The sequence below is a fragment of the Cimex lectularius genome, unplaced genomic scaffold (genome assembly GCF_000648675.2).
Source record: "Cimex lectularius strain Harlan isolate CLEC.00 unplaced genomic scaffold, Clec_2.1 scaffold2, whole genome shotgun sequence".
Lineage (NCBI taxonomy): Eukaryota > Metazoa > Arthropoda > Insecta > Hemiptera > Cimicidae > Cimex > Cimex lectularius.
The window spans coordinates 2,930,704-2,954,266 of record NW_019394219.1 but is presented as its reverse complement, the minus strand read 5'-3'; the positions used below and the strand labels follow the sequence as shown (position 1 = coordinate 2,954,266).

General features: G+C 33.6%; 2 protein-coding genes across 3 annotated transcripts; one reads left to right on the top strand and one right to left on the bottom strand.

The window, feature by feature from the left end:
* The first annotated feature begins 320 nt into the window (after positions 1-320).
* Positions 321-2,601, top strand: LOC106666698 (pro-resilin-like). Of its 2 annotated transcripts, XM_014394059.1 has the most exons (4): positions 333-392; positions 450-534; positions 589-1,098; positions 2,252-2,601. In XM_014394059.1, exons 2-4 carry the CDS (start codon positions 526-528, stop codon positions 2,576-2,578), a joined length of 846 nt encoding a protein of 281 aa, XP_014249545.1. In that variant the 5' UTR covers positions 333-392; positions 450-525; the 3' UTR covers positions 2,579-2,601. The 2 variants fall into 2 exon arrangements, with proteins under 2 accessions (XP_014249544.1, XP_014249545.1); XM_014394058.1 differs by having other exon boundaries at positions 321-534.
* Positions 2,602-11,420: 8,819 nt separating this feature from the next.
* Positions 11,421-21,768, bottom strand: LOC106666684 (pro-resilin-like). The gene is made up of 6 exons (XM_014394040.2): positions 21,718-21,768; positions 19,602-20,906; positions 19,206-19,544; positions 12,789-12,872; positions 12,374-12,733; positions 11,421-12,308 (listed from the first exon to the last, which is right to left on the bottom strand). Exons 1-6 carry the CDS (start codon positions 21,724-21,726, stop codon positions 11,949-11,951), a joined length of 2,457 nt encoding a protein of 818 aa, XP_014249526.1. The 5' UTR covers positions 21,727-21,768; the 3' UTR covers positions 11,421-11,948.
* Between the last annotated feature and the right edge of the window lie 1,795 nt (positions 21,769-23,563).

Genomic DNA, 23,563 nt, shown 5'->3' with positions numbered 1-23,563 from the left:
CGACTGTTAGTTTCTTGTTAATGATTTTCAATATTAAAGGAATATTTTACACAAGATTGAAGTTTTGTACCAAACATTATTGTCAAAAGACATTTGAACATTATTTGTATTAGTTAACATTAAATACACTCAATTACTCTTTCAATCGATTAAAATGAAAGACATTTAAGGTTTATTGGTTTAAAATAAATAATAACGTTATAATAATAGATATACTAGGAGGAAATTGAGTGCATGTTGACCAAACTAAGTAACAGTGCAAACAAATTGATGATATAACAGGCACAGTAGATTATAGCTGTTTAATATGCAATTTTCTTCTTTTTTCGTATCTAGTTATGAAAGTAAGCGTTTTTAAGTGAGGAGTAAAAGCGCTCTGGAAAGAAATTAAGGTTAGTGGTCACTCTTTGAACGATATTGAGTGATGTAAACCGCCCCTCCAATTTCAGTGGCATCATCTCAACGCATAGGTATAAAAACGGACGTTGGCAATTTCGGTTGCCATTCGTCGTGTGAACACTTAAGATGAACAAGGTGCTTAATTTTCTTACGATGTAATTTTATGATGCTGATTTTTGCGGTTTTCAGGTGTTGATCGTACTTAGCGTGGCTGGAGTTTGTCTGGCTCAGTACGCCGGTAGAACGGGCGTCTACCAAACGAAGGATCAGTATGCTGCTTCCTATTTTGGCAGAGCCGGAGGAGCTGCCGTTAACCAAGGATACTCGGGCACTCTTGGGAGCCGTGCATTTACAGGAGCTGTTGGTAATCAAGGATACTCGGGAACAGTCGGTAACCAAGGTTACTCGGGTACGCTTGGGAGCCGTGTATTTACAGGAGCTGTTCGTAATCAAGGATACTCGGGAGCTGACGGAAACCAAGGGTATACAGGAACTCTTGGAAGCCAAGGAAACCGTGGAGGTTTTGGAAACCAAGGATACGCTGTAGGCCTTAGAAGCCAAGGATATTCGGGAGTTGCTGGAACTCAGGGGTACACAGGTTCTTCTAGGAACAATGGATTCGGGGGACCTGCTAGCTATGGAGGATATGGAGGAAAAGGAGGAAACCAATATGCAGGACGAGATGGTGGAGATAATTCAGTAAATATTTAATTTTGATTAAAATTTGAACGTTTACATCTCTAAGCTATGGGATTGTCTTATCCTGGCCGTCCCGTGGTTTTGTTATATTTTTTTTCCAATCAGGAGATATCCAACGGCGTAAAAAGACCGGGATCGTAAGACACTATCAAACAATTCTGAACTTATTAGTTTTTAGTAAAATTTTACTATTACTAAAATACAGATGATGAAAAAATGATTTTGAAATTAGCATTTTAGATTTGATATTATTGTAAAGATAATATTGATGTTACTGTACATAAAAGTAACTAATCATCTTATTACAACTTAATATTCAGGGAAGGGGACATCATAAAGTTTTTTGCAAATTTCACTGTACATCATTTTAATATTTAAATTTAAATAAGAAAGCTTTTTATTACACATTTTAATACAGAATGTCAAAATCTCTTTATCAGACAATCAACTTTGTGAAGTATACAAAACTTTAACTGATTTAAGACGAGGCTTGGAGAAAAGAGCTTACAGGGTTGAGCAAGGAAGGAAAATGGAAGGGCAGGTTGAGGAAATGAAAAGGGTAAAGTAAACTAGTTGATTCTGCTCAGGCCTGAACATACCGCCCACCATTCAATTAAAAAATGTTATCTTAATCATGATAGAGACAGCAAAATAAATTTAAGTAAAAAGTACAATTCTTGAAATTAGGCAAGGTATACAACAGTTTTATGATTGGAAATGGTTTTTAATTAAGGCTGATTAGCATTTTTTTTATGATGCTATTATATTTGCTGAAATTTTATGAACTATTTGATTCTTATTGTTTTAGTTATTGTTGTTATTATTTTTAAGAAAAAAGGATCTAATTGATGATTTTATGATTTAATGAAGCTTGAATAGCTACAGAACGTTTTATTGACGCGTAAACTTCTTCTAATGTGCTTTTGCGAGTCATTCTTAGCAAATATTTATTTTGTAAAAATAATTCAAATAACCGAACTTATGAATCTGATTCAATTTTTTACGACCGTCTGTATTTATTTACAAAGTTTATTTTAACACCGTCACAATTCGCAACGATATGAAACGCGGAATTTATTTCGACTTGTCAACAATGACGGCATTAAATACACACAGTTAAGGCCTGTTGCTTGACAATTTATTATTGCTTCAGGAACCGGCAAAATACGAGTTCAAATACGAAGTAAACGTACCAGACGAGTATTTGGAATTTGGCCACCAGGAACAGAGGGACGGCGACAACACACAAGGAGCCTACCACGTCCTTCTTCCTGACGGCAGGAGACAGTTGGTCGAATACACGGTCGACGGCTACGGCTATCATCCTAAAGTCTCCTACACTGATGGACCTTCAGGACGAACTGCAAATTACGCTTCTGGAAGGAATGATCAACAAGGTTATCAATCCGGAGGAAGAAACGGCTTCCAAAGTGCCAGTCAGCCAGGATACCAATCAGAAACGAGGCAACAGGGATATTGATCCATGTTCTATTTAATATTTATTAATCGTTAAAAATAACATTGTTATTATTTAAAAATACATATATATATTTTTGTTTATGCAAAATTTATACCATGTTCTTTTTTTTTTACAATTGATATTGCGATTTCCTTCCAATAATACAACATTCACCCTATTATTAGAAAATAATTTAGTTAGCCAAAGTATATAATATTTTTTATTTGAGATGAATATTGAAATACATATTGATATATTTCTTTAAGATGGTAAGATGGCGATGATGATAGATACTAAGAAATGGTGTTTTGTGTTCCAACATTGGAGCTTTTTCGCTTTTCCTTCTTGAGGAAATGGTAGTAAGGATGGACAAAATAATTGTGAGATTTTCAATTAATTAATCTTTATGTAAGGTATTTGTTGAGATAAACAAGTGAATCTTACGAGCGGGATTCGAACCCACGACCCTCGGCTAAATACACCGCTCTACCACTTGAGCTATCGTGACTTCTATCCACTAGGACACTAACTTCCCATCTCAACCCCACCTTTTCGAATTTTTCCTCCTTTTTGAGATGGGAAGTTAGTGTCCGAGTGGATCGAAGTCACGATAGCAAGTGGTAGAGCAGCGGCGTATTTAGCCGAGTGTCGTAGGTTCGAATCCCGCTCGTGACACTGACTTTTTTATCAGTGTCTTCCTTACATAAAGATTAGATAATTGAAAAACGTTATTCGGTCAATCGGACTCCGAACTTTAATGAATTGTGAGATTTGTTCATGTTGTCTGGCGATGATGACCTGAAATTCGGTCGTTCCTGATCATTTTGGTCTGTGTGTCCCGAGGGGGCTCTCGTCTGTCAGACGCGATTCAGCAAGTTGCCATGATCAGCGTTGGCAACAAAATTAACTACTGTAGTATTAATTCTTTCTTAAATGTAAATAGTGGAAATGTTGATTAGTGTGCAAACTTCTTCGCCAAATTTTTACATAAGTAGCAATACTATCTAACTCTTCTGAGGCCACACTATTAATGAGTATCTCAGACAGAACGACAAAAAGAACACGAAGGAACAAAGGAATTCACTCATTGGCCACAGACAATCCAATAATCTTTTAACAAATTTTCGAAGAAAAGAAATTACACACTGTGTCAAGGGAGGCAGGATCAAACTACGCATCGTAAGTGTTCTTAACAGCAAGCTAAATGGACACTTAAAGAAGATTGGAATAATCCAATACTGATTCTGCATAGTGGCAGAGGAGACACCAACACATCTACTAACAAACTGCGGAGCTACACTTGCCCGCAGGAGGAAGTGTTTTGGGACGTATAATGTGACCATAGAAGAGCTTCAACCACTGAAACCGGGCCTATTAATCAAGTTTCTTGATGAAATAGGACTCATCGATGTGCTTTAGGAAGAGAACGGGGGATACAATAGCTCTTACAGGGCGCAGTATATTACACCCCGAAAATTACATCTACATCAACATCTAATACTATCTATATTTATTACATCGTGCGTGTAGTCTAAACTTTTCTATCTCTGTATGTGTCGTACTATCCTTAAAGCTTTATTTTTGACAATTTCAAGCTTATTATAACTATAACCGCCCGTATTTGAACTACTAAACCTAGGACTAGAATGATAGCAGGATGCTAACTGGAAACTGCAGTGTCCGGAGGCATACGACTAGCTCGGAGCAGCATTTATCACGAAGAAGGACAGCGGAACGTCCTCGGCCGGTGTAAAAGTTTATTGCAAGTTGAGATTTTTTACTCCTAGGAGTGGAAAAGCAAAGGTTGGAAGAGTACACACGAGAGCCATTTTCAAAGCTTAGGAATCTAATAAAAAGCGTTAAACTTAATGAAATGCTTTGGTTAATAATGTAGATTGTAAAATAGACCATTGTAGAATAGCGGTGCGTTAATTCGTAAAGAGGCTGACTTCTTTTGACCTGAAATGGTATTTGACCGTACAAGTGGATAGATAGTACCAGCCTTACAAATGAGTTTTTTGTACTTAAATGGGATATTTGGTTAAATATGGGGAAAAAGGTGTTCATTGCTGCTAGAGCAGCTGAGCATTTTTTTCATGGCAATAAAAATTATGTTTTCCGTACTAAAAAATACTGTCAATACCGTTACAGTCCTTCTCAATTTTGCACTGAATCGATCTTCAGGGAAATTCGATATCGCCTGTAGAAAATTTGAATATGCCAATCTGTAGACATATTTAAGTTTGTTTTGCCCTGATGATGACCTTAAAATAGGTGGAAAGCTTGGCAGTAGCGACTAAATTTTTTTTGTTCTTCAATACCATACCTTGGTCGAGAGTGTTGGAGACAAAAAAACGTTCGTTTTCCACATCAACACCAAGGTATTTAATCCTATTCGATCATGGGGTGACCTCCTCACCAACCCTCTCATAATGGGTATAGTGTGGATCTACACTTGAAAAACAAAATAGCTTCCGTTTTACTGGTATTTACCTTAATTCTCAACTTGTTAATCTATTTGAAAATTTTTTCGACAGATAATCAGACACTATACTGTCAAAAACTCAAAAAGGAAGTAAGTGATAAGTTATAAGTTAAATTTGGTTCATATGTGCATATGTGTAATATGTATGGGCAGAGTTGAGCTTATATAAAAATTGAAAAATGCAATTTAACTTATAAGTTTGTTTGCCATCTTCGCTTTGTTATAACAGGATCTGGAGTGAGGTTCCTTTTGCCCTGTTATAACCGAACCGAACAGATATGCACTAGGTTACTTCATGTTCTGACAAGTTTGATTATTGTCACTAAATGGCTCTTCTACTACGTTATTCTGACAATATGTTACGTAGCTTTTTATTAAGTTTATGTTAAGTCTGTCATTTTTTTACAAATAAATTTGTGTTTAGTATATGTTATTTCATGTTAAAAGTATTTAATTTAATAATTATATATTTATTAATCCAAAGCACACCCAGGCTCAGCGAGTTTATATTCCAACTTTTTATGTATTGATTTTTTAGTTTCCACTATTATTTATCATTTTCAAATTAACCATGCTTTATTCTTCTTCAGATAGTTGATATTTTCTTTTTTGTTTTTATTATGCCTTATGTGGTCATCTTCTCTTCAAATCATGGGTCTCAATCTGTTTTTTAACCGGCCAATTTCAACCAATCAAGAGTGAAAAGAGAAACCATCTCCGGCTGCAATACAAATAATAGTTTATCACTACAATGTTTATCATTGGAGACATTCCTCATCATCAACGATATAATTTATCTACTTTCCGACGAATTCATGGGATCATTGTCAGTATTGACAATTTATTCTTATTTGACACAAATTATCCAATAGATGCATTATCTTACTATCGTCTTGTAAATAATCAAGCCGTTCGTTGCATGTACACTTGAAATAAGTAATGTGAACTAAATAATAATAATAATAATAATTTGAAACAGTTGTATTCTGGAACTATGGATCTAACTCTTATTGAAGGCAAAATTGTATAACACTTGTAAAATTTTCATAGGAAAGATTTCTGTAATGTTTGAACTGAGTTAACTAACCGCCCACACATTCAGAAATAACGATTTCAAAAAATTCTCAAATATTGTAAAATGATAAAAAAGTGATAAATCGATTGTGACCATCTTGGTGGGGTTTCTTTTCCATTTTCGAGATACCCAAATTGTTTAAGGATTTTTGCTGAGTCGGGTTGACAGAGCGTTCTGGTGATGGCAGCTGGCGTTATGGAGCAACAACTGCGTGACGGCCAGGTAACCTCGTTTGACTAACTCTCCGTTGTGTGTACGTCCTACGCGATATCAGAAGATTAAATGTATAAGTGACGGTAAAAAGAAGTTGTAAGGATCATCCAAGGACAGACGTAAACTTTGACATCGAAACCACGTATGATTTATTGTCCTTCTATAACCCAAATCTACAAAAGAACCATACACAATATGCTGGAGCTAATAAGTAATTATGTTCTTGCATCAGTTCACATTGTTATTTAACAGTTATCATCTTTTTGTTTTATTGATCTGAAGTTGTTTTTACGGTCAGCGATAGCAAAAGAAAATGTATAAAATGTAGATAAATGTAATTTAAATTTATACTTATTTATTATGACACTTTGTATAACATTATTAACAACATCATGTTTTATTAGTATTTATGTAACATCATGCTGACAATGCTTTGAAGTAATCTAATTTATAATGACTCATTTAAGTATACGCAATTTTTTTCGAAATGAAAAATTTCTGTCACAGGCGGGATTCGAACCCACGACTTTCGGCTAAATACGCCGTTTAGTACCACTTGAGCTACCGTGACTTCGATCGCCCATGCCACAAACTTCCCATTTTGACTCCCCATTTTATTCCAATTAAAGCAAAACGTGCCTTCATATTTTTTTTAACTTCATTTATTTATATCTACAACTGTACATGTATTATATACAACCAGCAGATTGGATTTCAGATTATGTGTTTAGCATTATGGGCGTTACACAGAAAGCTACCCATTGGTAATGAAATGATATTAATCATTTAAGAGGTCTCTTATCCATATTCTTTTCAGACGTTTACGTGGTAATTGTGGGGAATGGAGTAATCGTATTTGTGTGTTGGTGTGATTTTGTAATTTACTATGAAAACGTATGTATTATGTTTTAATGGATGAAAAAACTGTTGGGATTTGAAGATCTCTGTGAAGTGTATTATTGTTTACATAAAAAGGGGCAGAAACAATTAGTCTTAAAATTTTGGATTGAAAACTTTGTAATCTTTGAATATTAGAATACTTCGCCGATCCATATTCTTGGCACCCGTACATCCAAATAAGTTTGAGTAGGTATGTGTATGTCGAAAGTTTTGATTTTAATGGTAATTTTGATTGTCGGTTGAGTAGGCAATAAAAATTTTTAAATCGTTTGTTCAGTGTCTGTTTTTTTAATCGTTTCTATCAAATGTAAGTCCTAAATAGTTAACTTTGTCGGATTGAGGAACAGGTTCATTATGTAAGTATATGCTAGGACAAGTCTCACGACGGAGTGTAAAGGTGATATGTTGTGACTTTGAGGGATTAAACTTCATTTTCCAAAGATTGTTCCATTTTCAATTGTTGATATGTGGTTTTGTAACATGAGTGAAGCTTGTGTAGAAGAGAGATGGCTTGTTAATATGGCGGTGTCATCTGCGTATGTGGCGGTGAGTGTATTCTCATTTGTGGGCATATCAGAAGTAAAAATTGTGTACAACAGCGGAGCGAGTATTGACCCTTGTGGCACACTTCTTCCATCCCAGAAGTCCCCGCATCCTGGTTTACTGCGAAAAATCTCTCTTTAAGGTATGATTGTATAATCAAATAATAGGCCTGGGGTAAAAACAAATTTAATTTGTATAATAATCCCTCATGCCATACTTTGTCGAAGGCCTGAGAAACATCTAGAAACACTCCAGTCGCGTAGTTTCTGCTCGAGACACGAAGTAATGAAATCAGTCACTCTGTGAAGTTGATGAATGGTGGAATGATGGGTTCGAAAGCCAAATTGATGGTCTGGTAAGATGTTGTTCGAAGTAGCAATAGAGATAATTCTTTTGTAAATTAATTTTTCCAATAATTTAGAAGGAACGAGTAACAAACTAATAGGACGATAAGATGATGGGGAGCTTGATTCATATAGGAACACTTTTATTAACGATTCATTTCGAAAAAATTGTGTATGCTTAAGTATATAATTAAAAATAAGCTGATAAAAATAATTAAAACGTTAGTGTTAATCTAGAATCACACCTGTGAATCGTACAATAATGTAGTACAATCGTTAATAGAAGTGTTTCTATAGGAAGCAACGATTTGCTTACAATTGGAATAAAACGGGGAGTCGAAATGGGCGATCGAAGTCACGGTAGCTGAAGTGGTAGAGCAGCGGCGTATTTAGCCGAAAGTCGTGGGTTCGAATCCCGCTCGTGAGACTGATTTTTTATCTCAACCAATACTTACATAAAGATTAATTAATTGAAAGATATTATTTGGTCAATCGGACCACGAAATCTAATGGATTTAAAAAAATGTTAAAATTGGTAGGAACACGAAAATATATCATAGATTTGCTTTACATTATATACGGAAATATATTCTAAATTACATATTAAACTTTAACTGTTGTATGAAATTTGGAGACATCATTTTCCACAGTTTGGCGAAACCATTTGTGCTTAAATGTGAATAGGAAAAAGACTAACAAAAATAGATTCCCTAATAGTAAAAGTAAATTTATAGTAGATGGACCCCCTAAGTTGCACAAGCCTCGTATTAGTGTAATCGATAAACAAGTTCTGCCAATTATTGCTTGGTAAGAAGCTAAAAAGATAAATGATAATTTAGATGCAAAAGCTACGGTTAACAAACGGTCGGGGGCCATGGTTACGAAGAGCAGTTAGAAGTCAAAACTACAGTAAATAGCACCAAAAATATATAAACCATAAAAACCAATGACACGAATATGCTATTTGCAGCCAAGGAATATAATTGCTGTTGGTCATCAAGGTTACTAAAGAGCTTTTTGAAGCTAGGAATAATCAGGGGCTCTGTATAATCAAACATACGGTAGAGGCATTAACAGATAACGATATCGAAGGTGTGTTATGATCGTATGAACAAAATAATACATTAGTTCTCCGTAACCAAGGAAACGATTAGGTTGAAAAAAAGGAAGAACATGCCATAGGTATGCACGTTATAAATGGGCTTTATAAACCCTGGATTGGATGGGCTGTTAGAAATGGAAGGTTATTCTGGAAGACTGACGGGTGATGACCACTCCCTCTAAATTCCTTAATTGTGGCCCGATTTTGATAAATCTTTTTTTTCATTATGCAGTCCGCTAGACTAAAAACTATTTAAATGTTTCATCGGTTTCTGAAATAACTTTTTGATTCATTGTTTTTTACAAAAATATGCCCTACGTGACTTTTTTTAAATGGGACCCTTCATTTTTTTATTATTTCGGAATTCAAAACTAGACCATCTTTAAGAATTTTTCTCGTTAGTCCGGGTTTGAAATCTTAATTTTTATACAAGTTAACTAGATGTGAATATTAACACTCTCACGTCGGCAGATTATTATAAACACCAATCCACGAAATTGCAGTTACCTATTTCGTGAAGAATGACAATTTTCTGCGAAAAATTCATGGATATTCATGGAAAGCTAAACAAACTGGCTGTGTTCAAATAAATGTTCGAATTTTTTTTTCTTTATTTTCAACAGATTTTCCAATCGTTTTTCAACAATATAAATTAAATGCATTAGATTTGGTGGTCCGATTGACCAAATAACATATTTCAATCAATTAATCTTTATGTAAGGTATTGGTTGAGATAAAAGAGTCAGTGTCACGAGCGGGATTCGAACCCACGACCTTCGGCTAAATACGCTGCTGCTCTACCACTTGAGCTATCGTGACTTGGGTCATGAGTACGAATCCCGCTCGTGACACTGACTTTTTAACTCAACCAATACCTTACATAAAGATCAATTAATTGAAACATAAATTAATTTCAATAGACGTTACTTTCTTAACTACATTTAGCGAAATATTCCGAATTGTAACGATAATTATGTACTTAAGGTCATCGATGTTACCTAAAGGTAGGCTTTTGTAGACAACAGGTTTTAAATGACCCCAAAAGAAAAGTGGATTGGAAAAAACCATAGATGTGGATAAAAAAAAGCATAAAAAATCAACAAAAAAAAACCCAGACTCGTTTGATGATCCCCTAATAGAAAAAATGGAATGGAAAAACCATGGATGTGGAGATAAAATAAAAATGATAAAAAATATTAAGTAAATTAAAAGTATAATTAAAAATGTATAAAATAAAAAAATAGTAACCATACACCAAAAAATATATTTCTAAAAAAAATCGTTTTAACAAAACTGTGCATTTAAAAACAATAGATAACCTTCTTCCATCTTGACTATGCAAACTGACAGCAAATAAATTTTTCTTTATATTTTAATTTTTTAATATTAGTTAGTAATAATACAAAAATGTATATGTAAATATAGTAAAAATAAACTAAATTACACATACAAGATTGTCACATCTTTTAAAAGACAATATGGATATAGTAAATTATTAATCTAATATATGTAATTTAACCTGTTAATAAATTGATGTAAAATATAAATATCAATTTTATGCTTAACTTTTTTTAAAATAGTATAGATTCCTGATGACGTGTGCACTTGAACTAATGTACGAAACATCTAAGTAAATGTTAATAAATAATATTTCTACTTTATTAATTAAAAAACACGCCACATGGAAATGTATGAGATTAACCATCAAATTTTAATAAGGCGGATTAGTCTTAATAATCCCATGTTTTAAATAAAGCTACTTTTAAAACGTACATAAAAAATATATTGAACAGAGTTCCATTCCAGCCATCGGCGAACAAATAATAACTGTTCGAATGAACATGAAACGCATTCTACAATACTTACTTATAAGTTAAATTTAAAAATATAATTATTGGACATGACATAAAGCAGGCATAAAAAGTTGTAAATTGGAATGGAAAAGATTTTTAAATTATTGTAGGTTTAGAACAGATAAAAAGCTTACAATATGGAAAACTTTTCAAAAAGAACATGAATTGTGAATGAACAAGATTATTTCCAATTATTAGAGAAATGTATGAAACTAAGCATTCAATGGATATTTTGAGTAACGTTGATTGGCCCAAGTCTCAAAGGAAGGGTAAGAACTAAGATGATGTACATTCGATCGCATGAAATTTTAACCATGAGATGGAATAATCAGAGTGTAAGTGTTGTTATTATTTTATTGCTACAGGAACAATATTTTATAAAAGAGTAAAAGTCCAAAGTCATGACTTATCAACGTATTGCAATGTGATTTATGTAGGTGCAGTACGCCGTCGAACTAAGAGAGGTTCATCTAGGTTATTACTTTATTACACAATATCTGTAGCGGGATTCATCCTGGTCGATTTGAAAGCACATCTTACGCGATAACTCCTTCGAAGACAATTAAAAATCATTCGATAAGTAATTTTTCAATCGGTTACACAATCGTGTTACAAACTAGAAGAATGGGAAGTGGCACATTTCAAATCACGCGGCGTGAGAGGTCGAGTGGCTTCCGAAAGGACTATCGAAACAAAGGGTTGGTAAAAGGTACATAGTTAAATCACGTTCCAAACTAATGCGCTGAAATTATTTTTTCAGGTTTGGGTTTTGTGTCAACCAAAATAAGTCAATAAATCTATGTTTTTGTAGCTTTCAAAATTTTATTATGTACGGTTCGATAAATAAATATGCACTTAGGTAACTATTCAGCCTGACTAATATCCAGCATGGCCGCCGCTTCTTCTGGTCTGGTAGCCGGTAAGTCCGTTTCTTGATGAGGCAACGCCACCGGACTGGTAGCCTCCTGTGGTATAATCTCCTGATCTGTAATTTCCAAATCCATGAGTCGCGGCCCGTCCGTAGTTCGCAGAATATTCGGAGACATTTTCGTATGAAATTCTCGGGTGAAAGCCTTCAACATCAGTTGTATATTCAACCAACTGCTTCCTTCCGTCAGGAAGAAGAACGTAATAGGACCCTTGGGAATAGTCTCCGTCTCTCTGCTCCTGGTGTCCAAATTCAACTCCGTACTGCGGGTCGTTGACGTCGTATTTGAATTCATGTCTTGCCGGTTCCTTAACAACAAAAAAAATTTTACATATTGGTATACTCGACTATTACTATTGGACATTAAACATACGGAATTATCATAATTTTCTCCTTGTCTTGCGTATTGATTTCCACCATTGTATCCGTGCGTCCTGCTCGCGGTTCCGGAAGTATAGCCGTTATGACCGCCGGTAAAACCTCCGGCCCTTCCCAAGGGATATCCCGACGCTGCAGAAGAGAAACCGCCGGCTGTATGTGAAGGAAAATTTCCATTTTCCGAGGGATATCCGGCCGCCCCGGAAGAGTACCCTCCCGCCCTACCTGCTACTCCGGAAAAGCCGTTCGTCTGGTATCCAGAGAAATGAGATCTGGCCGGGCCACCCCCGTATCCGCCCGATCTGCCTCCATATTCAGCTACGCAAGCACTGACGATGCTGAGCAATACAAACACCTGGAAAGTCAAACTTTTCAGTTTTTGTTATGTCCGTGTGTTCATTTGTTGTTACCTTCATGTTGGCTACAAATTTTGAACTGGTCTCTGAGAAATAGCTGTCTTGTTTTATACCTGGGAGGCTGGTAAGTTGATTCAACTTTTTTGAGGGGGGGAGCGTTTACATCATTCACATATACCTACTGACCGTCAAGTTTCAAGTGATATTACTTTCACGTCTGATTGGAGACATACCGTACTAAACCATAATTTTTTAAAGTAATAAAGTGTCAATGAGTACACCTTTCTTACTAATTTTTAACGCAGAATTAATTTATTATACAAAAATTGTTATTAACATATAATAATAATAAATACATAACATATACATTCCCACACGGAGTCTTTTTATTTTATGGCTTGTACAAAAAATTAAAAAAAAAAGTTAATGTTGCAATTAAAATTCTTTATTAAGATGTTGATAAAAAGCGGAGGTAAAAGCAAGAGAGGGACAAAACTTTTAAGCAATTTCGTAAAAGGTAAAATTGTTTTAAAAATCGTTTAAGGATATACAGAAAGATATACAGAGATTGGTAAAGAAACATCTATTATGAAAAAAAGAGTGAGCTAAAGGAAATGAGGGAGAGAGAGCGAGTAAAACAGAAAGAGTGAGAGAAAGAGTGAGATTGATTGATTGATTGCGCTTTATTTATTAATCTCTCAAGATTTGGTCTCGAGGACCACTCTTACATCTAAAGAGAAGTACAGATTTATTTTTACAATTGCTCTACTCAATCTTTTAGAATTGCACAAAACAAAAATATTCCTTGGTTTTACACTTTAACCAATTCGTTGTATAATATTACATAATCTGTTTACATATTAACAAGAAGGCGAACGAACAATAACATAACAATAACTAAAAAAATTAAATTTTGCTTTTCAAAATAAAACAAAATTTCTTCAGGACAGAGTAAAATAAGTGAACTTTCGTTTACAGGGTATTTACAACTACTTATTAACTAAGGGATATTAAAATGACCGATAGTATTATGATTTAAATTAAGCATAGTTTTAAATTGAATTAACTTAGTTTTTACATCTCTTATAACAGTAATTAAATATATATAAACTTAGATATTAAACCAACAACAGTAATTAACATAATACAAATAAAAGAATCTTAAAAATCTTACACATACTTTGAAAGTAGCCCAGTTTTTAAGGGTTTCTTAAAACTTCCTATTTTATTACATTTCTCCATGCAGTTTGGGAGTTTAGAGAACATTTTGGCACCTTTCACTATAAAAGAATGAGAGAGAGAGAGAGAGAATGANTATATATATACATATATATAGAATAGATACATATAGAAAATACCTAACGAATAATATATATGTATATTTATAATAATCTAATATATAATCTATACATGTTTATTTACGTTACGAAACATTATTTTGGAAGGCTAAACCACTTTCAAAAAGTATCTTTTGGATAATTATAACACCACCTTCTTGTCAACACACGTTCTCTAAATAAGCGCTTTGTATGTAATTCGAATGTAATATCTCAGCCGTTGAATTATCATTGAATCGGTTCAATGCTGAAGTTTTGTTGACATTAAGGATGAGTTGCTGACATCAATCGAAAGTGTAATTTTGCAAACCCTCAACTGATCACTCGTCGTCATGCTGAATCCATGCTTTTTCGTCCATGCGTATAATTCAATTACGAAAACGATCGTGTCAATCAAATGAAGCGCCTCAGGCTGGGTTCTGTCTAGTTAAGCTCGCAAAACATTTTCTAATAAATCGTTTTCAGATCAGGCTAGTAAATTAAAAAGTTGTTGAAGGTGCTTGACATTACTATGCATTTCAAAGTGCATCATAAATTATTAATAATTTGTAATTTAAGTGATGATAATGGGCGGTAAATATTTGATTCACTTATAGTATGAGCTTAAAAATTTATAATAATTAAAGATTTTATACTGATTGAAGACCAGCTAAAAAATATCTAGTTTTAAAGATTATTCTTTGTAAATTGGCACACGATTTGTAATTACATTATTATTTTAATAACTTAAAAGTTTTATTTTTACTGTTCTGTAACAATGAGCATAATAAAATGGATACCATTACATACTTGTACGAAAACTCAAAAAATATTAGGGTTTAGTAAAGAAACATACAGAACTATACTAATAAAGTACAAAATATATTTTAAATGACACATTATATACATGTTTTTAAAAAATGTATGTTACAATGTAAAACATAAATAAATAAATAAATTATATATATACGTTACACAGACCAAGTTAATAAATATTTAAAAGCTTGCCAATGTCAGAATATTTATTTATTAATTTATATCGAAATATTCAAAAACTTTTCATTCCTTTGAAGCTTGTGGTTTCCGAATAATGTAAAACCTTAGTTATTCCGAGATGTTATGATTCCTAAGTTTTTTCATTTAATAGCGAAGATATATGTTTTATTACAATTTTGTTTAAACTGTAAACGTAATTACGTTTTACTCATTAGCTGTTCTAGTTTAAATAAACAGGTTAATTAAAAAAATCGTGAACGCTTTAATTTATAATTTAAAGATTTTGGTCATTCTCAAAATCTAAGTCTATGTAATAACAACGTTGATAGTCCTATTCTTGGGGGGGGGATGAATGAATTATGATAAATCTAAAACTAATGCAATCTATGAGTATTTGGTGCAACACAAATTTGAGTTTCATAAACCGTTCATAAATCATTGTTTGCACAGTGGACGAAGGTAATAAGGAACAGCAAAACAAAGCCATCGTCATTCAAATCGACGGCTGAATTTAAAAATAATTGCCCTTTGCGAACTAATTAATCAGAAATTCCTTTCTACCCTGCATGTGTTAGTAATAATAAAATATTCATCAATAAACACTTCCAACTTTCACAAATTTTCGTCCAAATTTTGTCCACCTATCAAAAAATACATTGTATGTTTAACACCTAAATAGATAGACCAGCAGAACCAGACGGTAATAACTTGAATCTAAAAATAAACCTTCCACGAATGTAAGTTGTCACAATGATACAAGCGAAATTATTGATAAAATATTAAAGCTTTAGCTAATGTTGGAATTAGTCATCCTAACATTTAAATTCTTGTTAATTATTGAAAATAATCAAATAAATGTCGCATAAAATTGGTCAAACCTCTAAATAGATAAAGTAAGTCTTCACTTTGTTATTGAAAAACACGTGGAAATGCTTTCTAACATAAACCAACTATATTATTATTTTATTTTAAATTTATTGTTATTTTTGTTGGGGTTCTTTCAATATTCGCCTTATCCATAATTTTTATATGCAATCATACATACACATGTGTGATATTATTTATCTCAAATTTTCGTTAAATTGGGTGTATATGTTCATATTTAATTTTTGTATTTTCATAGTTTGCATCACTGGTTCATGTGATATTATGTAAATGACTTATCATTATAAAAAGTCCATTCTTATTATAAATTATTATAAAAATCGATATTGTATTTGATTTCCTGAAAACCTGTCTTATTTGAACATATTGTACCTAAGCCCTTTTCGAAATTTAAGCGTTTGAGAAATACGTTTTTTTCCTAATATATATAGTGTATAGGATGCACTCTTGAAGGCATCAACCACTATTTATTATTCACATTAGAATTCTGCGATCAATTAATGAACAAAAAAAAAAGATAATTTATTTGATAAAATACGAAGATAGTAAACATGACTTTGTGAAAACTGTACTTGAAAGAACTTTCACTACAATAAATAATAATTAGTTAATTTTTTGTTTAGAATGAAATTTAAAAATTCGAAGGTTTCTTTCAATAAAAAATCGTTAATCAAAGGAATATGCATTATTCAATGGTCGAACAGATTTGTGAATAAATGCTATTTCAAATGTCAGAAATGGTTTTGCATATCGCCGTGTTTAAATGAGTTGAATAAGTTATTATCCATTTTCGATATATTATTAATTTAAAACTAGATCTGTAAAATAAATATTGTATAAAATATCATATATAAGCGAGTTTTATTTTTTTTATACCTACCTTATGCTTGTTATATGCAGTGTGGTGAACAAAGCTGAGTCCATTCAGCAATGCAGCGTTTTTCTGTCATCTTTTTATAATTTAAACAGTTAAATTATGGAATAGAATGCTGAAAAATGAGTTTAAAAAACTCAAGCCGTCGAGAAGATGCTATACTTTAAACATTTATTGCGGAAAAAAAAATATTTCCAACATTATCAATGCATTTTCAAGGTATTTGAGGTCGTTTGTAAAATTTAGGTTAAATTCTTCTTAAAGTCTTTATTGAACTAAGTACAGCAAGCAAATACATAAGAAATTAGGTAGGTATCAAAAAACTTCTACCAGGTTAACAGTCCAGGTTTAAACACCGTTTGGAAGAATTTCAACATGAAAATATAAATAATAATCCTTAATGTAACCCAGACACAATAAAAAATATATATATATAAGTTTATTTTTTAGACAATTAAAATAGTATCACTTCCTATTGAAAAAAATTTCGAAGTATTATCACAAATAAGTTATAGTAATATTACACATAAGAATTTAAAACAATAAAAATTTTAATTTATAATAAAGAGCTTTTCACAAAAATAAATAAAAACTTGTTATTTAATCATATTGAAATTATAAAGTAACTACCATCTAAAAAGTTAAAAAGTATAGTTTATATACTAAAAAAATCTTGGCCTGAACTCTAGAGCACGCTCAACGAATTACCCAAGGGCTTTCCAGTCCATCCCATTTAAAAAAGAAGAAAATTATTACATGAGAGGTGAACTGCTTTCAAATATTTCAATCTGTCAGACAGTCTGGAACAAATGGCAGTAAATTGAAAATATATCCTCTTTGACTCGGTCAACGCGTAGAGGACGGGATTCTTCCTCGTTTGACATGAATTTCTCATAAGGCCTGAATGCTCATGCTTAGAAAATAGCCTTCATGATGAATTGGACCTGTTTAAATTTTGGTGTCTCTAGACATATATAGTTCGAATCAAAGCTCTTACAACAGTAAATATTTCTCGTCATTATCGCCAATACTCTTGAAGCATTATTTCTTTTTCAACGGAACAGCCAATCCTTAACAAAATCTTTCCTAACATGTATACCACACTTCGCCAACTGATCGGTGAGATCTCTGAACCCTGACAGGTTCTTTTGTATTAGGTAGATACTGTACTATAATTTAGGCTAAATTGTATAATCTATGAATCATCTAGGCAAACATATTTCTCCAAATGATAGCCATTTCGCTGGGACAAGCCTAGAAATTTTAAACATTTGCACATCTTCGAAGAATTTCAAAAATTCTCTACGTTGTGCTGAAACCTCCTAGAGATTGATGAGTTTCACAAAAATGGCTTCGTTTAATAAACATTTCAATGTTAAAGCTGGTAGGATCGGTACATCCTTTTTTGTGAAACGTTTGGTAGATCAAACCACCCAAAAAACGTGTATCATGGTAGCATTAAGATTTTATGCGAAAGAAAGATTTAATCAATATTATCTACTGACTTTTTATCACATTAGTAATCGAATACTACATATTAAAATGAAAAACCTATAAAAATTATTCTTAATTAAAAAGTTAAAAGTATCGTGTGAATAGTGTAAGTATAGTGAACTTATGAAATTGGCTATCAATGGGCTATCAGTGGGACAAAAAGCGTTCAGTAGTAACTTAATTTTTAAAACTTGCTTAAATTAGGATAAAATAGAAACTGGAGAAAACCCGTTTTTTAGTGTGATACGGTAAAAAGTTTAAAAAATTGTCTTGACGAAGAGAATTGGAACACCGGTTGTTTGACGTTATATTCCATTTACAGTCCATTTTCAAACAATTCCTTTTGCATCCCATAGCAAATTACCCTTAATTTTTATTAGTATTTTGAAAAAAAAGTGCTATTTATTGAACAAAATATGAAAACTATTTCGATTCAACTTTTGCTTTTTAATTTATACGACCATATTGCCTGCCTTAGAGCATTGGAAAATGTGTGCTTATATTAAGATCACGGCAGTTAGGCGAAAAGATGAACTTTGCAGTCTGGACTTAACTATGAGCAGACTTGTTAAATGTAGATATTTGTTTATTATAGTTATTGATTTTGCCGACATTATCGGGACGATGATTGGCATCATGGAAATGTAAACTTTCGTTCTTTTTTTTTCGGCGCTTGGGGCAATATTACATCGCTGTGCTGCCGAATTTTTAACGTTAAGGGCACGCTATCTTGCCAGAAGGAAGATTTTCTTTTATGATGTTATTCTAAAAAAAGAAATGTTTTCCTATATAATACAATAAATGTCTTAAAATATTGGGTTATAAATAGAAAGTAAAGTGGTTAATAAATTGATAAATTATATTTATAGGTAACTTTAAGGAATACAATATGTAAGATGTCATTTAGTAGGGCCCAGAACGAGATCCCGTTCCAGATTGATATCCCTGGTTGCCGGTCCTTCCACCTGCTTGTTGCCCATTTGCGTATCCACCGGAAAGGTCGTTATCGGCTCCGCTGTAAGCACCAGCGCCAAAACCTCCGAGACCGTCAGATGCGGTTCCTTCGTAGGAAACTTGAGGGTGGAATCCTTCGACGTCGGCCGTGTAGTGGACGACCTGGCGACGGCCGTCGGGCAGCAAAACGTAGTAGGAGCCGCTCGCGTTTTCCCCGTCTCTCTGTTCTTCGTGGCCGAACTCGACGGCGTCTTCCGCTACGTCATATTTGAAGTCATACTTGGCAGGTTCCTGAGGAAAAAAAATCGTTAGACGTTGGTCTTTGATTTTTAGTTTGATTTAGCGTACCGAGTTTTCGTCTTCGACTCCTGAGTAGCCTTGGCTTCCTCTGGCGTAATCATTTCCGCCCTGGAAACCGTCCCTTGGAAGACCAGATCTTCCCGACGTAGGGTACGATCCCTGAGATCCTCTCGCTGCATTAACGACTACGGCGTCGTTGCTGGCATCGTCGTAAGTGGAGCCGAAATTTCCGGGGTATTGGGCAGAAGGAGATGAAGAGCCAGCACCGAATCCGACACCAGGAACACCGTATTGGGGAGAAGGAGAGCCAGCACGAGAACCGGGACGACCTGCACGGGAAGAGGGGGTTACTGCTCCTGCACCGGGAACTCCGTACTGAGAGCTAGGGGTTTGTCTGAAAAGTCCTGTTCCTGAAGGTGCACCGTATTGGGCAGATGGAGTTCCAAATCCAGAACGGCCAGATTGCAAGCCCAATTGGCCGGCGGGTGCTCCGTATTGAGTTGAAGGAGTTCCGAATCCAGAACGAGCAGATTGAGGGCCTTGTCCAGAGGGTGCACCGTATTGAGTTGAAGGAGTTCCGAATCCAGAACGGGCAGATTGCAGGCCTTGACCAGCGGGTGCTCCGTATTGGGTAGAAGGAGTACCAAATCCGAAACGTTCAGGCTGCCCATTGAATTGACCAGTGGGTGCTCCGTATTGAGTAGAAGGGGTTCCGAATCCAGAACGGGCAGATTGTGGACCTAATTGAGCCGATGGTGCTCCGTATTGGGCTGAAGGTGTTCCAAATCCGGAACGGCCTGACAGTCCAGCTAATTGACCAGAGGGTGCTCCGTATTGCGTAGACGGGGTTCCGAATCCAGAACGGGCAGATTGCGGACCTAATTGAGCCGATGGTGCTCCGTATTGGGTTGAAGGTGTTCCAAATCCGGAACGGCCTGACTGTCCAGCTAAATGACCAGAGGGTGCACCGTATTGGCCGGAAGGCGTTCCAAATCCGGAGTGATCAGAAGGTACGCCGTATTGAGCTGATGGTGTCCTAGCAGAAGCACCGAATGCGGAAGGAGTTCCGTATTCGGTTGAAGGAGATCCTGATCGAGATCCGAAGGCGGGTTGGCTGGGAAAAGAACCACCGAATCCCGTGTTAGCCGAGGGGACTCCGTACTGAGATGACGGAGCGCCAAAATTGGCGTTTGCAGAAGGTGCGCCGTACTGTGTCGAAGGAGATCCGGACCTACCACCAGGAGAAGAACCCTGTTGACGAGCAAGTGCTGTAGATCCTGGGGCTGCGGGCAAGTATGTATTGACTGGGGGTTCTGCCAGTACTAGCCCGAAAGCACAAGCTACAAGTAATACCTAAACATAAACAAATTACATTTAAATAATGAAAAAAGGTTTGGGCTTTTCAGTGTACTTTTAAAAGTGGAATATACCCATAATCGTGTGATATCTCTGAAAAGTATATAAAATGTTCGCAATAAATGGTAATTAATTGATTCATTCAAATTAATTTATGGATTAGTTAATCGAAAAATTAATTATTACAACATAAACAACAATAAAACTAATATAATTTCTTTTTAATCCAAATTATCTGAACGTGTTGTAAGAATTTAATATAGCTTTTTAAGAGAGGACTAGAATAAATATTTTTAAATAATTGAAGAATAGGTAAAGTGGTTTTTAAATTTGAAAAAATATAAAATTCATTAGAAATAAAAATAGCTAGATCGTAATAAGACATGTAACTACAAATTTTAAAGAAACTACCAAAAAGAGACTTATAACAAAAAATTACTATACCATAACGATTACAGTATGAAGTACTGAAAATTTATTAGGTTAAAGGAAAGGCAAAAATACAAATTCATATACTCAATAAGGAAATTATTGAATGTACTACAAAATTGAAAAAAGTTAATTAATAGTTGCAGGATGTACAGTTTAAATCTTATTTACTACGATTATCACTATCAATAATTAATTGCTTCGATAGATCGTAAAAATACTAAAACATTTTGATACATAATTAAATATTAATTGTAATAAAAATGATTACTAAAGAATTTATTTTTTTAGGTTTTTTAACGAGTTACACTTGTAATTAATATCCACATATGACCCATTAATGGGTATCATCCAAGAACAGTAGTTTTCCCCAACTCACCCTGTTCATGTTGTAGGTGTAGGTGGAACTGATGCATACCTGGAACGTGAACCGGTTTATATACTAGCTGAAAGAAAGATGATCTGCTGAAAGAAAGGTGGGGGCTATTTGCAACATTCTCAACCCTTCGACTCCAGTACGATCTCAGGCAGCCTCTCTTTTTTAGCATGAGCCAAAAGGTGTTCAGCCGATTTCTCAAGGTGTCCTACGTTTTTGAATTGCTGGGAATTTTTTTACAACCGGAGTGGATTCAATTTTTTGATTCGTTTGCTTACAAAATGGTTGACATTGATATACCTAAAGATTAGATAATTTATATTGCAAAAATTTATATTTTCTTTTATATATCTAGATTTAAGTACATTTACTATACTTCACGTATTACCACTATACAATTTATTTTTAACACACACAATTAATTTCATTTTAACTGTATTTTCGATTTTTATCGTAGGATGAAGTTGAAAAATTGTTGTTAATTTGGGAGAACATACAATAAAATATTTTTACACTTTGACAAAAACAGAATCTAGATATTAAAGATTTTATTTTTATATTCTAAAATTAATTTATAAGAAACACCAAAGTATTTGTTATACATAAATATGTCGTAGCGTTTAGATATGTAAAATGTTTTTAAACTTTAAGTAAATGTATGTGACATTGTGTTAAACAAACAATAATATTTTTTATGAAAACAATAGCAAAGATTTTTACAGTATCTGATTTTATGTGTTATTTTTGCAATATCTAAAGTTTTTCGGATCCGATTTGAAATAGTTTTTGCCATTTTTCATAATATCGCATGAAGAATCTGCTAATGGAAAGTTAATTTTTTTCAATTTTTAAGGAAGAGCATTAGTTAACAAAAACCCTGTTTAAATATTTTTCTAGGTAGAGTAGGTTTTGAAAAACCCGCGGTGACACTAGTAGGTCGACACCATGAGTGGTAAAGTAACTTTGAATTTTTTGTTATGTGCTTTTTTTCAGATTTGGAGAGCAGTCTAGAAATCTATAAACTGTATGTATTTATTTTTTATGAAATTTAATTTTATGTGTATTCAGATCTAAAGAAAAACCTACGATATAGAGGATACCATAATGAGTTTTACTGATATAACTGAACTAGTTTTTAATTTTTCATAATTAATCTGTAATTTGATAAATGCGCTTTTCAATTTAGGTTCAAAACAATTGCTACTAATAAATGAAATTAAACTCTTTGACTTACTAAATATATTTATTACTTCTAAGAATATCAATAGTTATGTTTAGTACCACGGATAAGAATATAGAATTTATTTTATTGCAAAAATTTATTTGCTTTATTATTATTATTGTTTGCATGTCGAGAAAGTAGATAGGTTATAAGTATGTTATGCCAAGAAGAAAATATTCTTTGAATGAGGTTATAGATCGAACTTGCAATTTGTTACCAAAATAGTATGGATTAGTTTTTAATGACTCTGTAAAATAACATAGCAAAACATTTATTACAATTAACAAGGAAGGGATAATTGCGTTGGGCCACCGATTTCAATGAATGTTTTTGGAGATATGTGCTTGGCCGAAAAATATTAAGCACTCTTGGCGTTACAAACTAATTTACATAATTTTTTAAAAGAATGTTTCCTGCTCTTCTTTCGCCTGTTATAATTATTTCACGATTATATTTGAGAATCAGTATCCGTTAATTTGTTTTTCTCTTTTTTACTACGAACATATAATAATATGCAGTATTGTATTAAATGAAATAATATATATGAAATGAAAAAGACAATTATATTCGTTCTAAGCACCATGTAAATCCCTGAAATACGAATTTTTAATAACAAAGAAGACATTT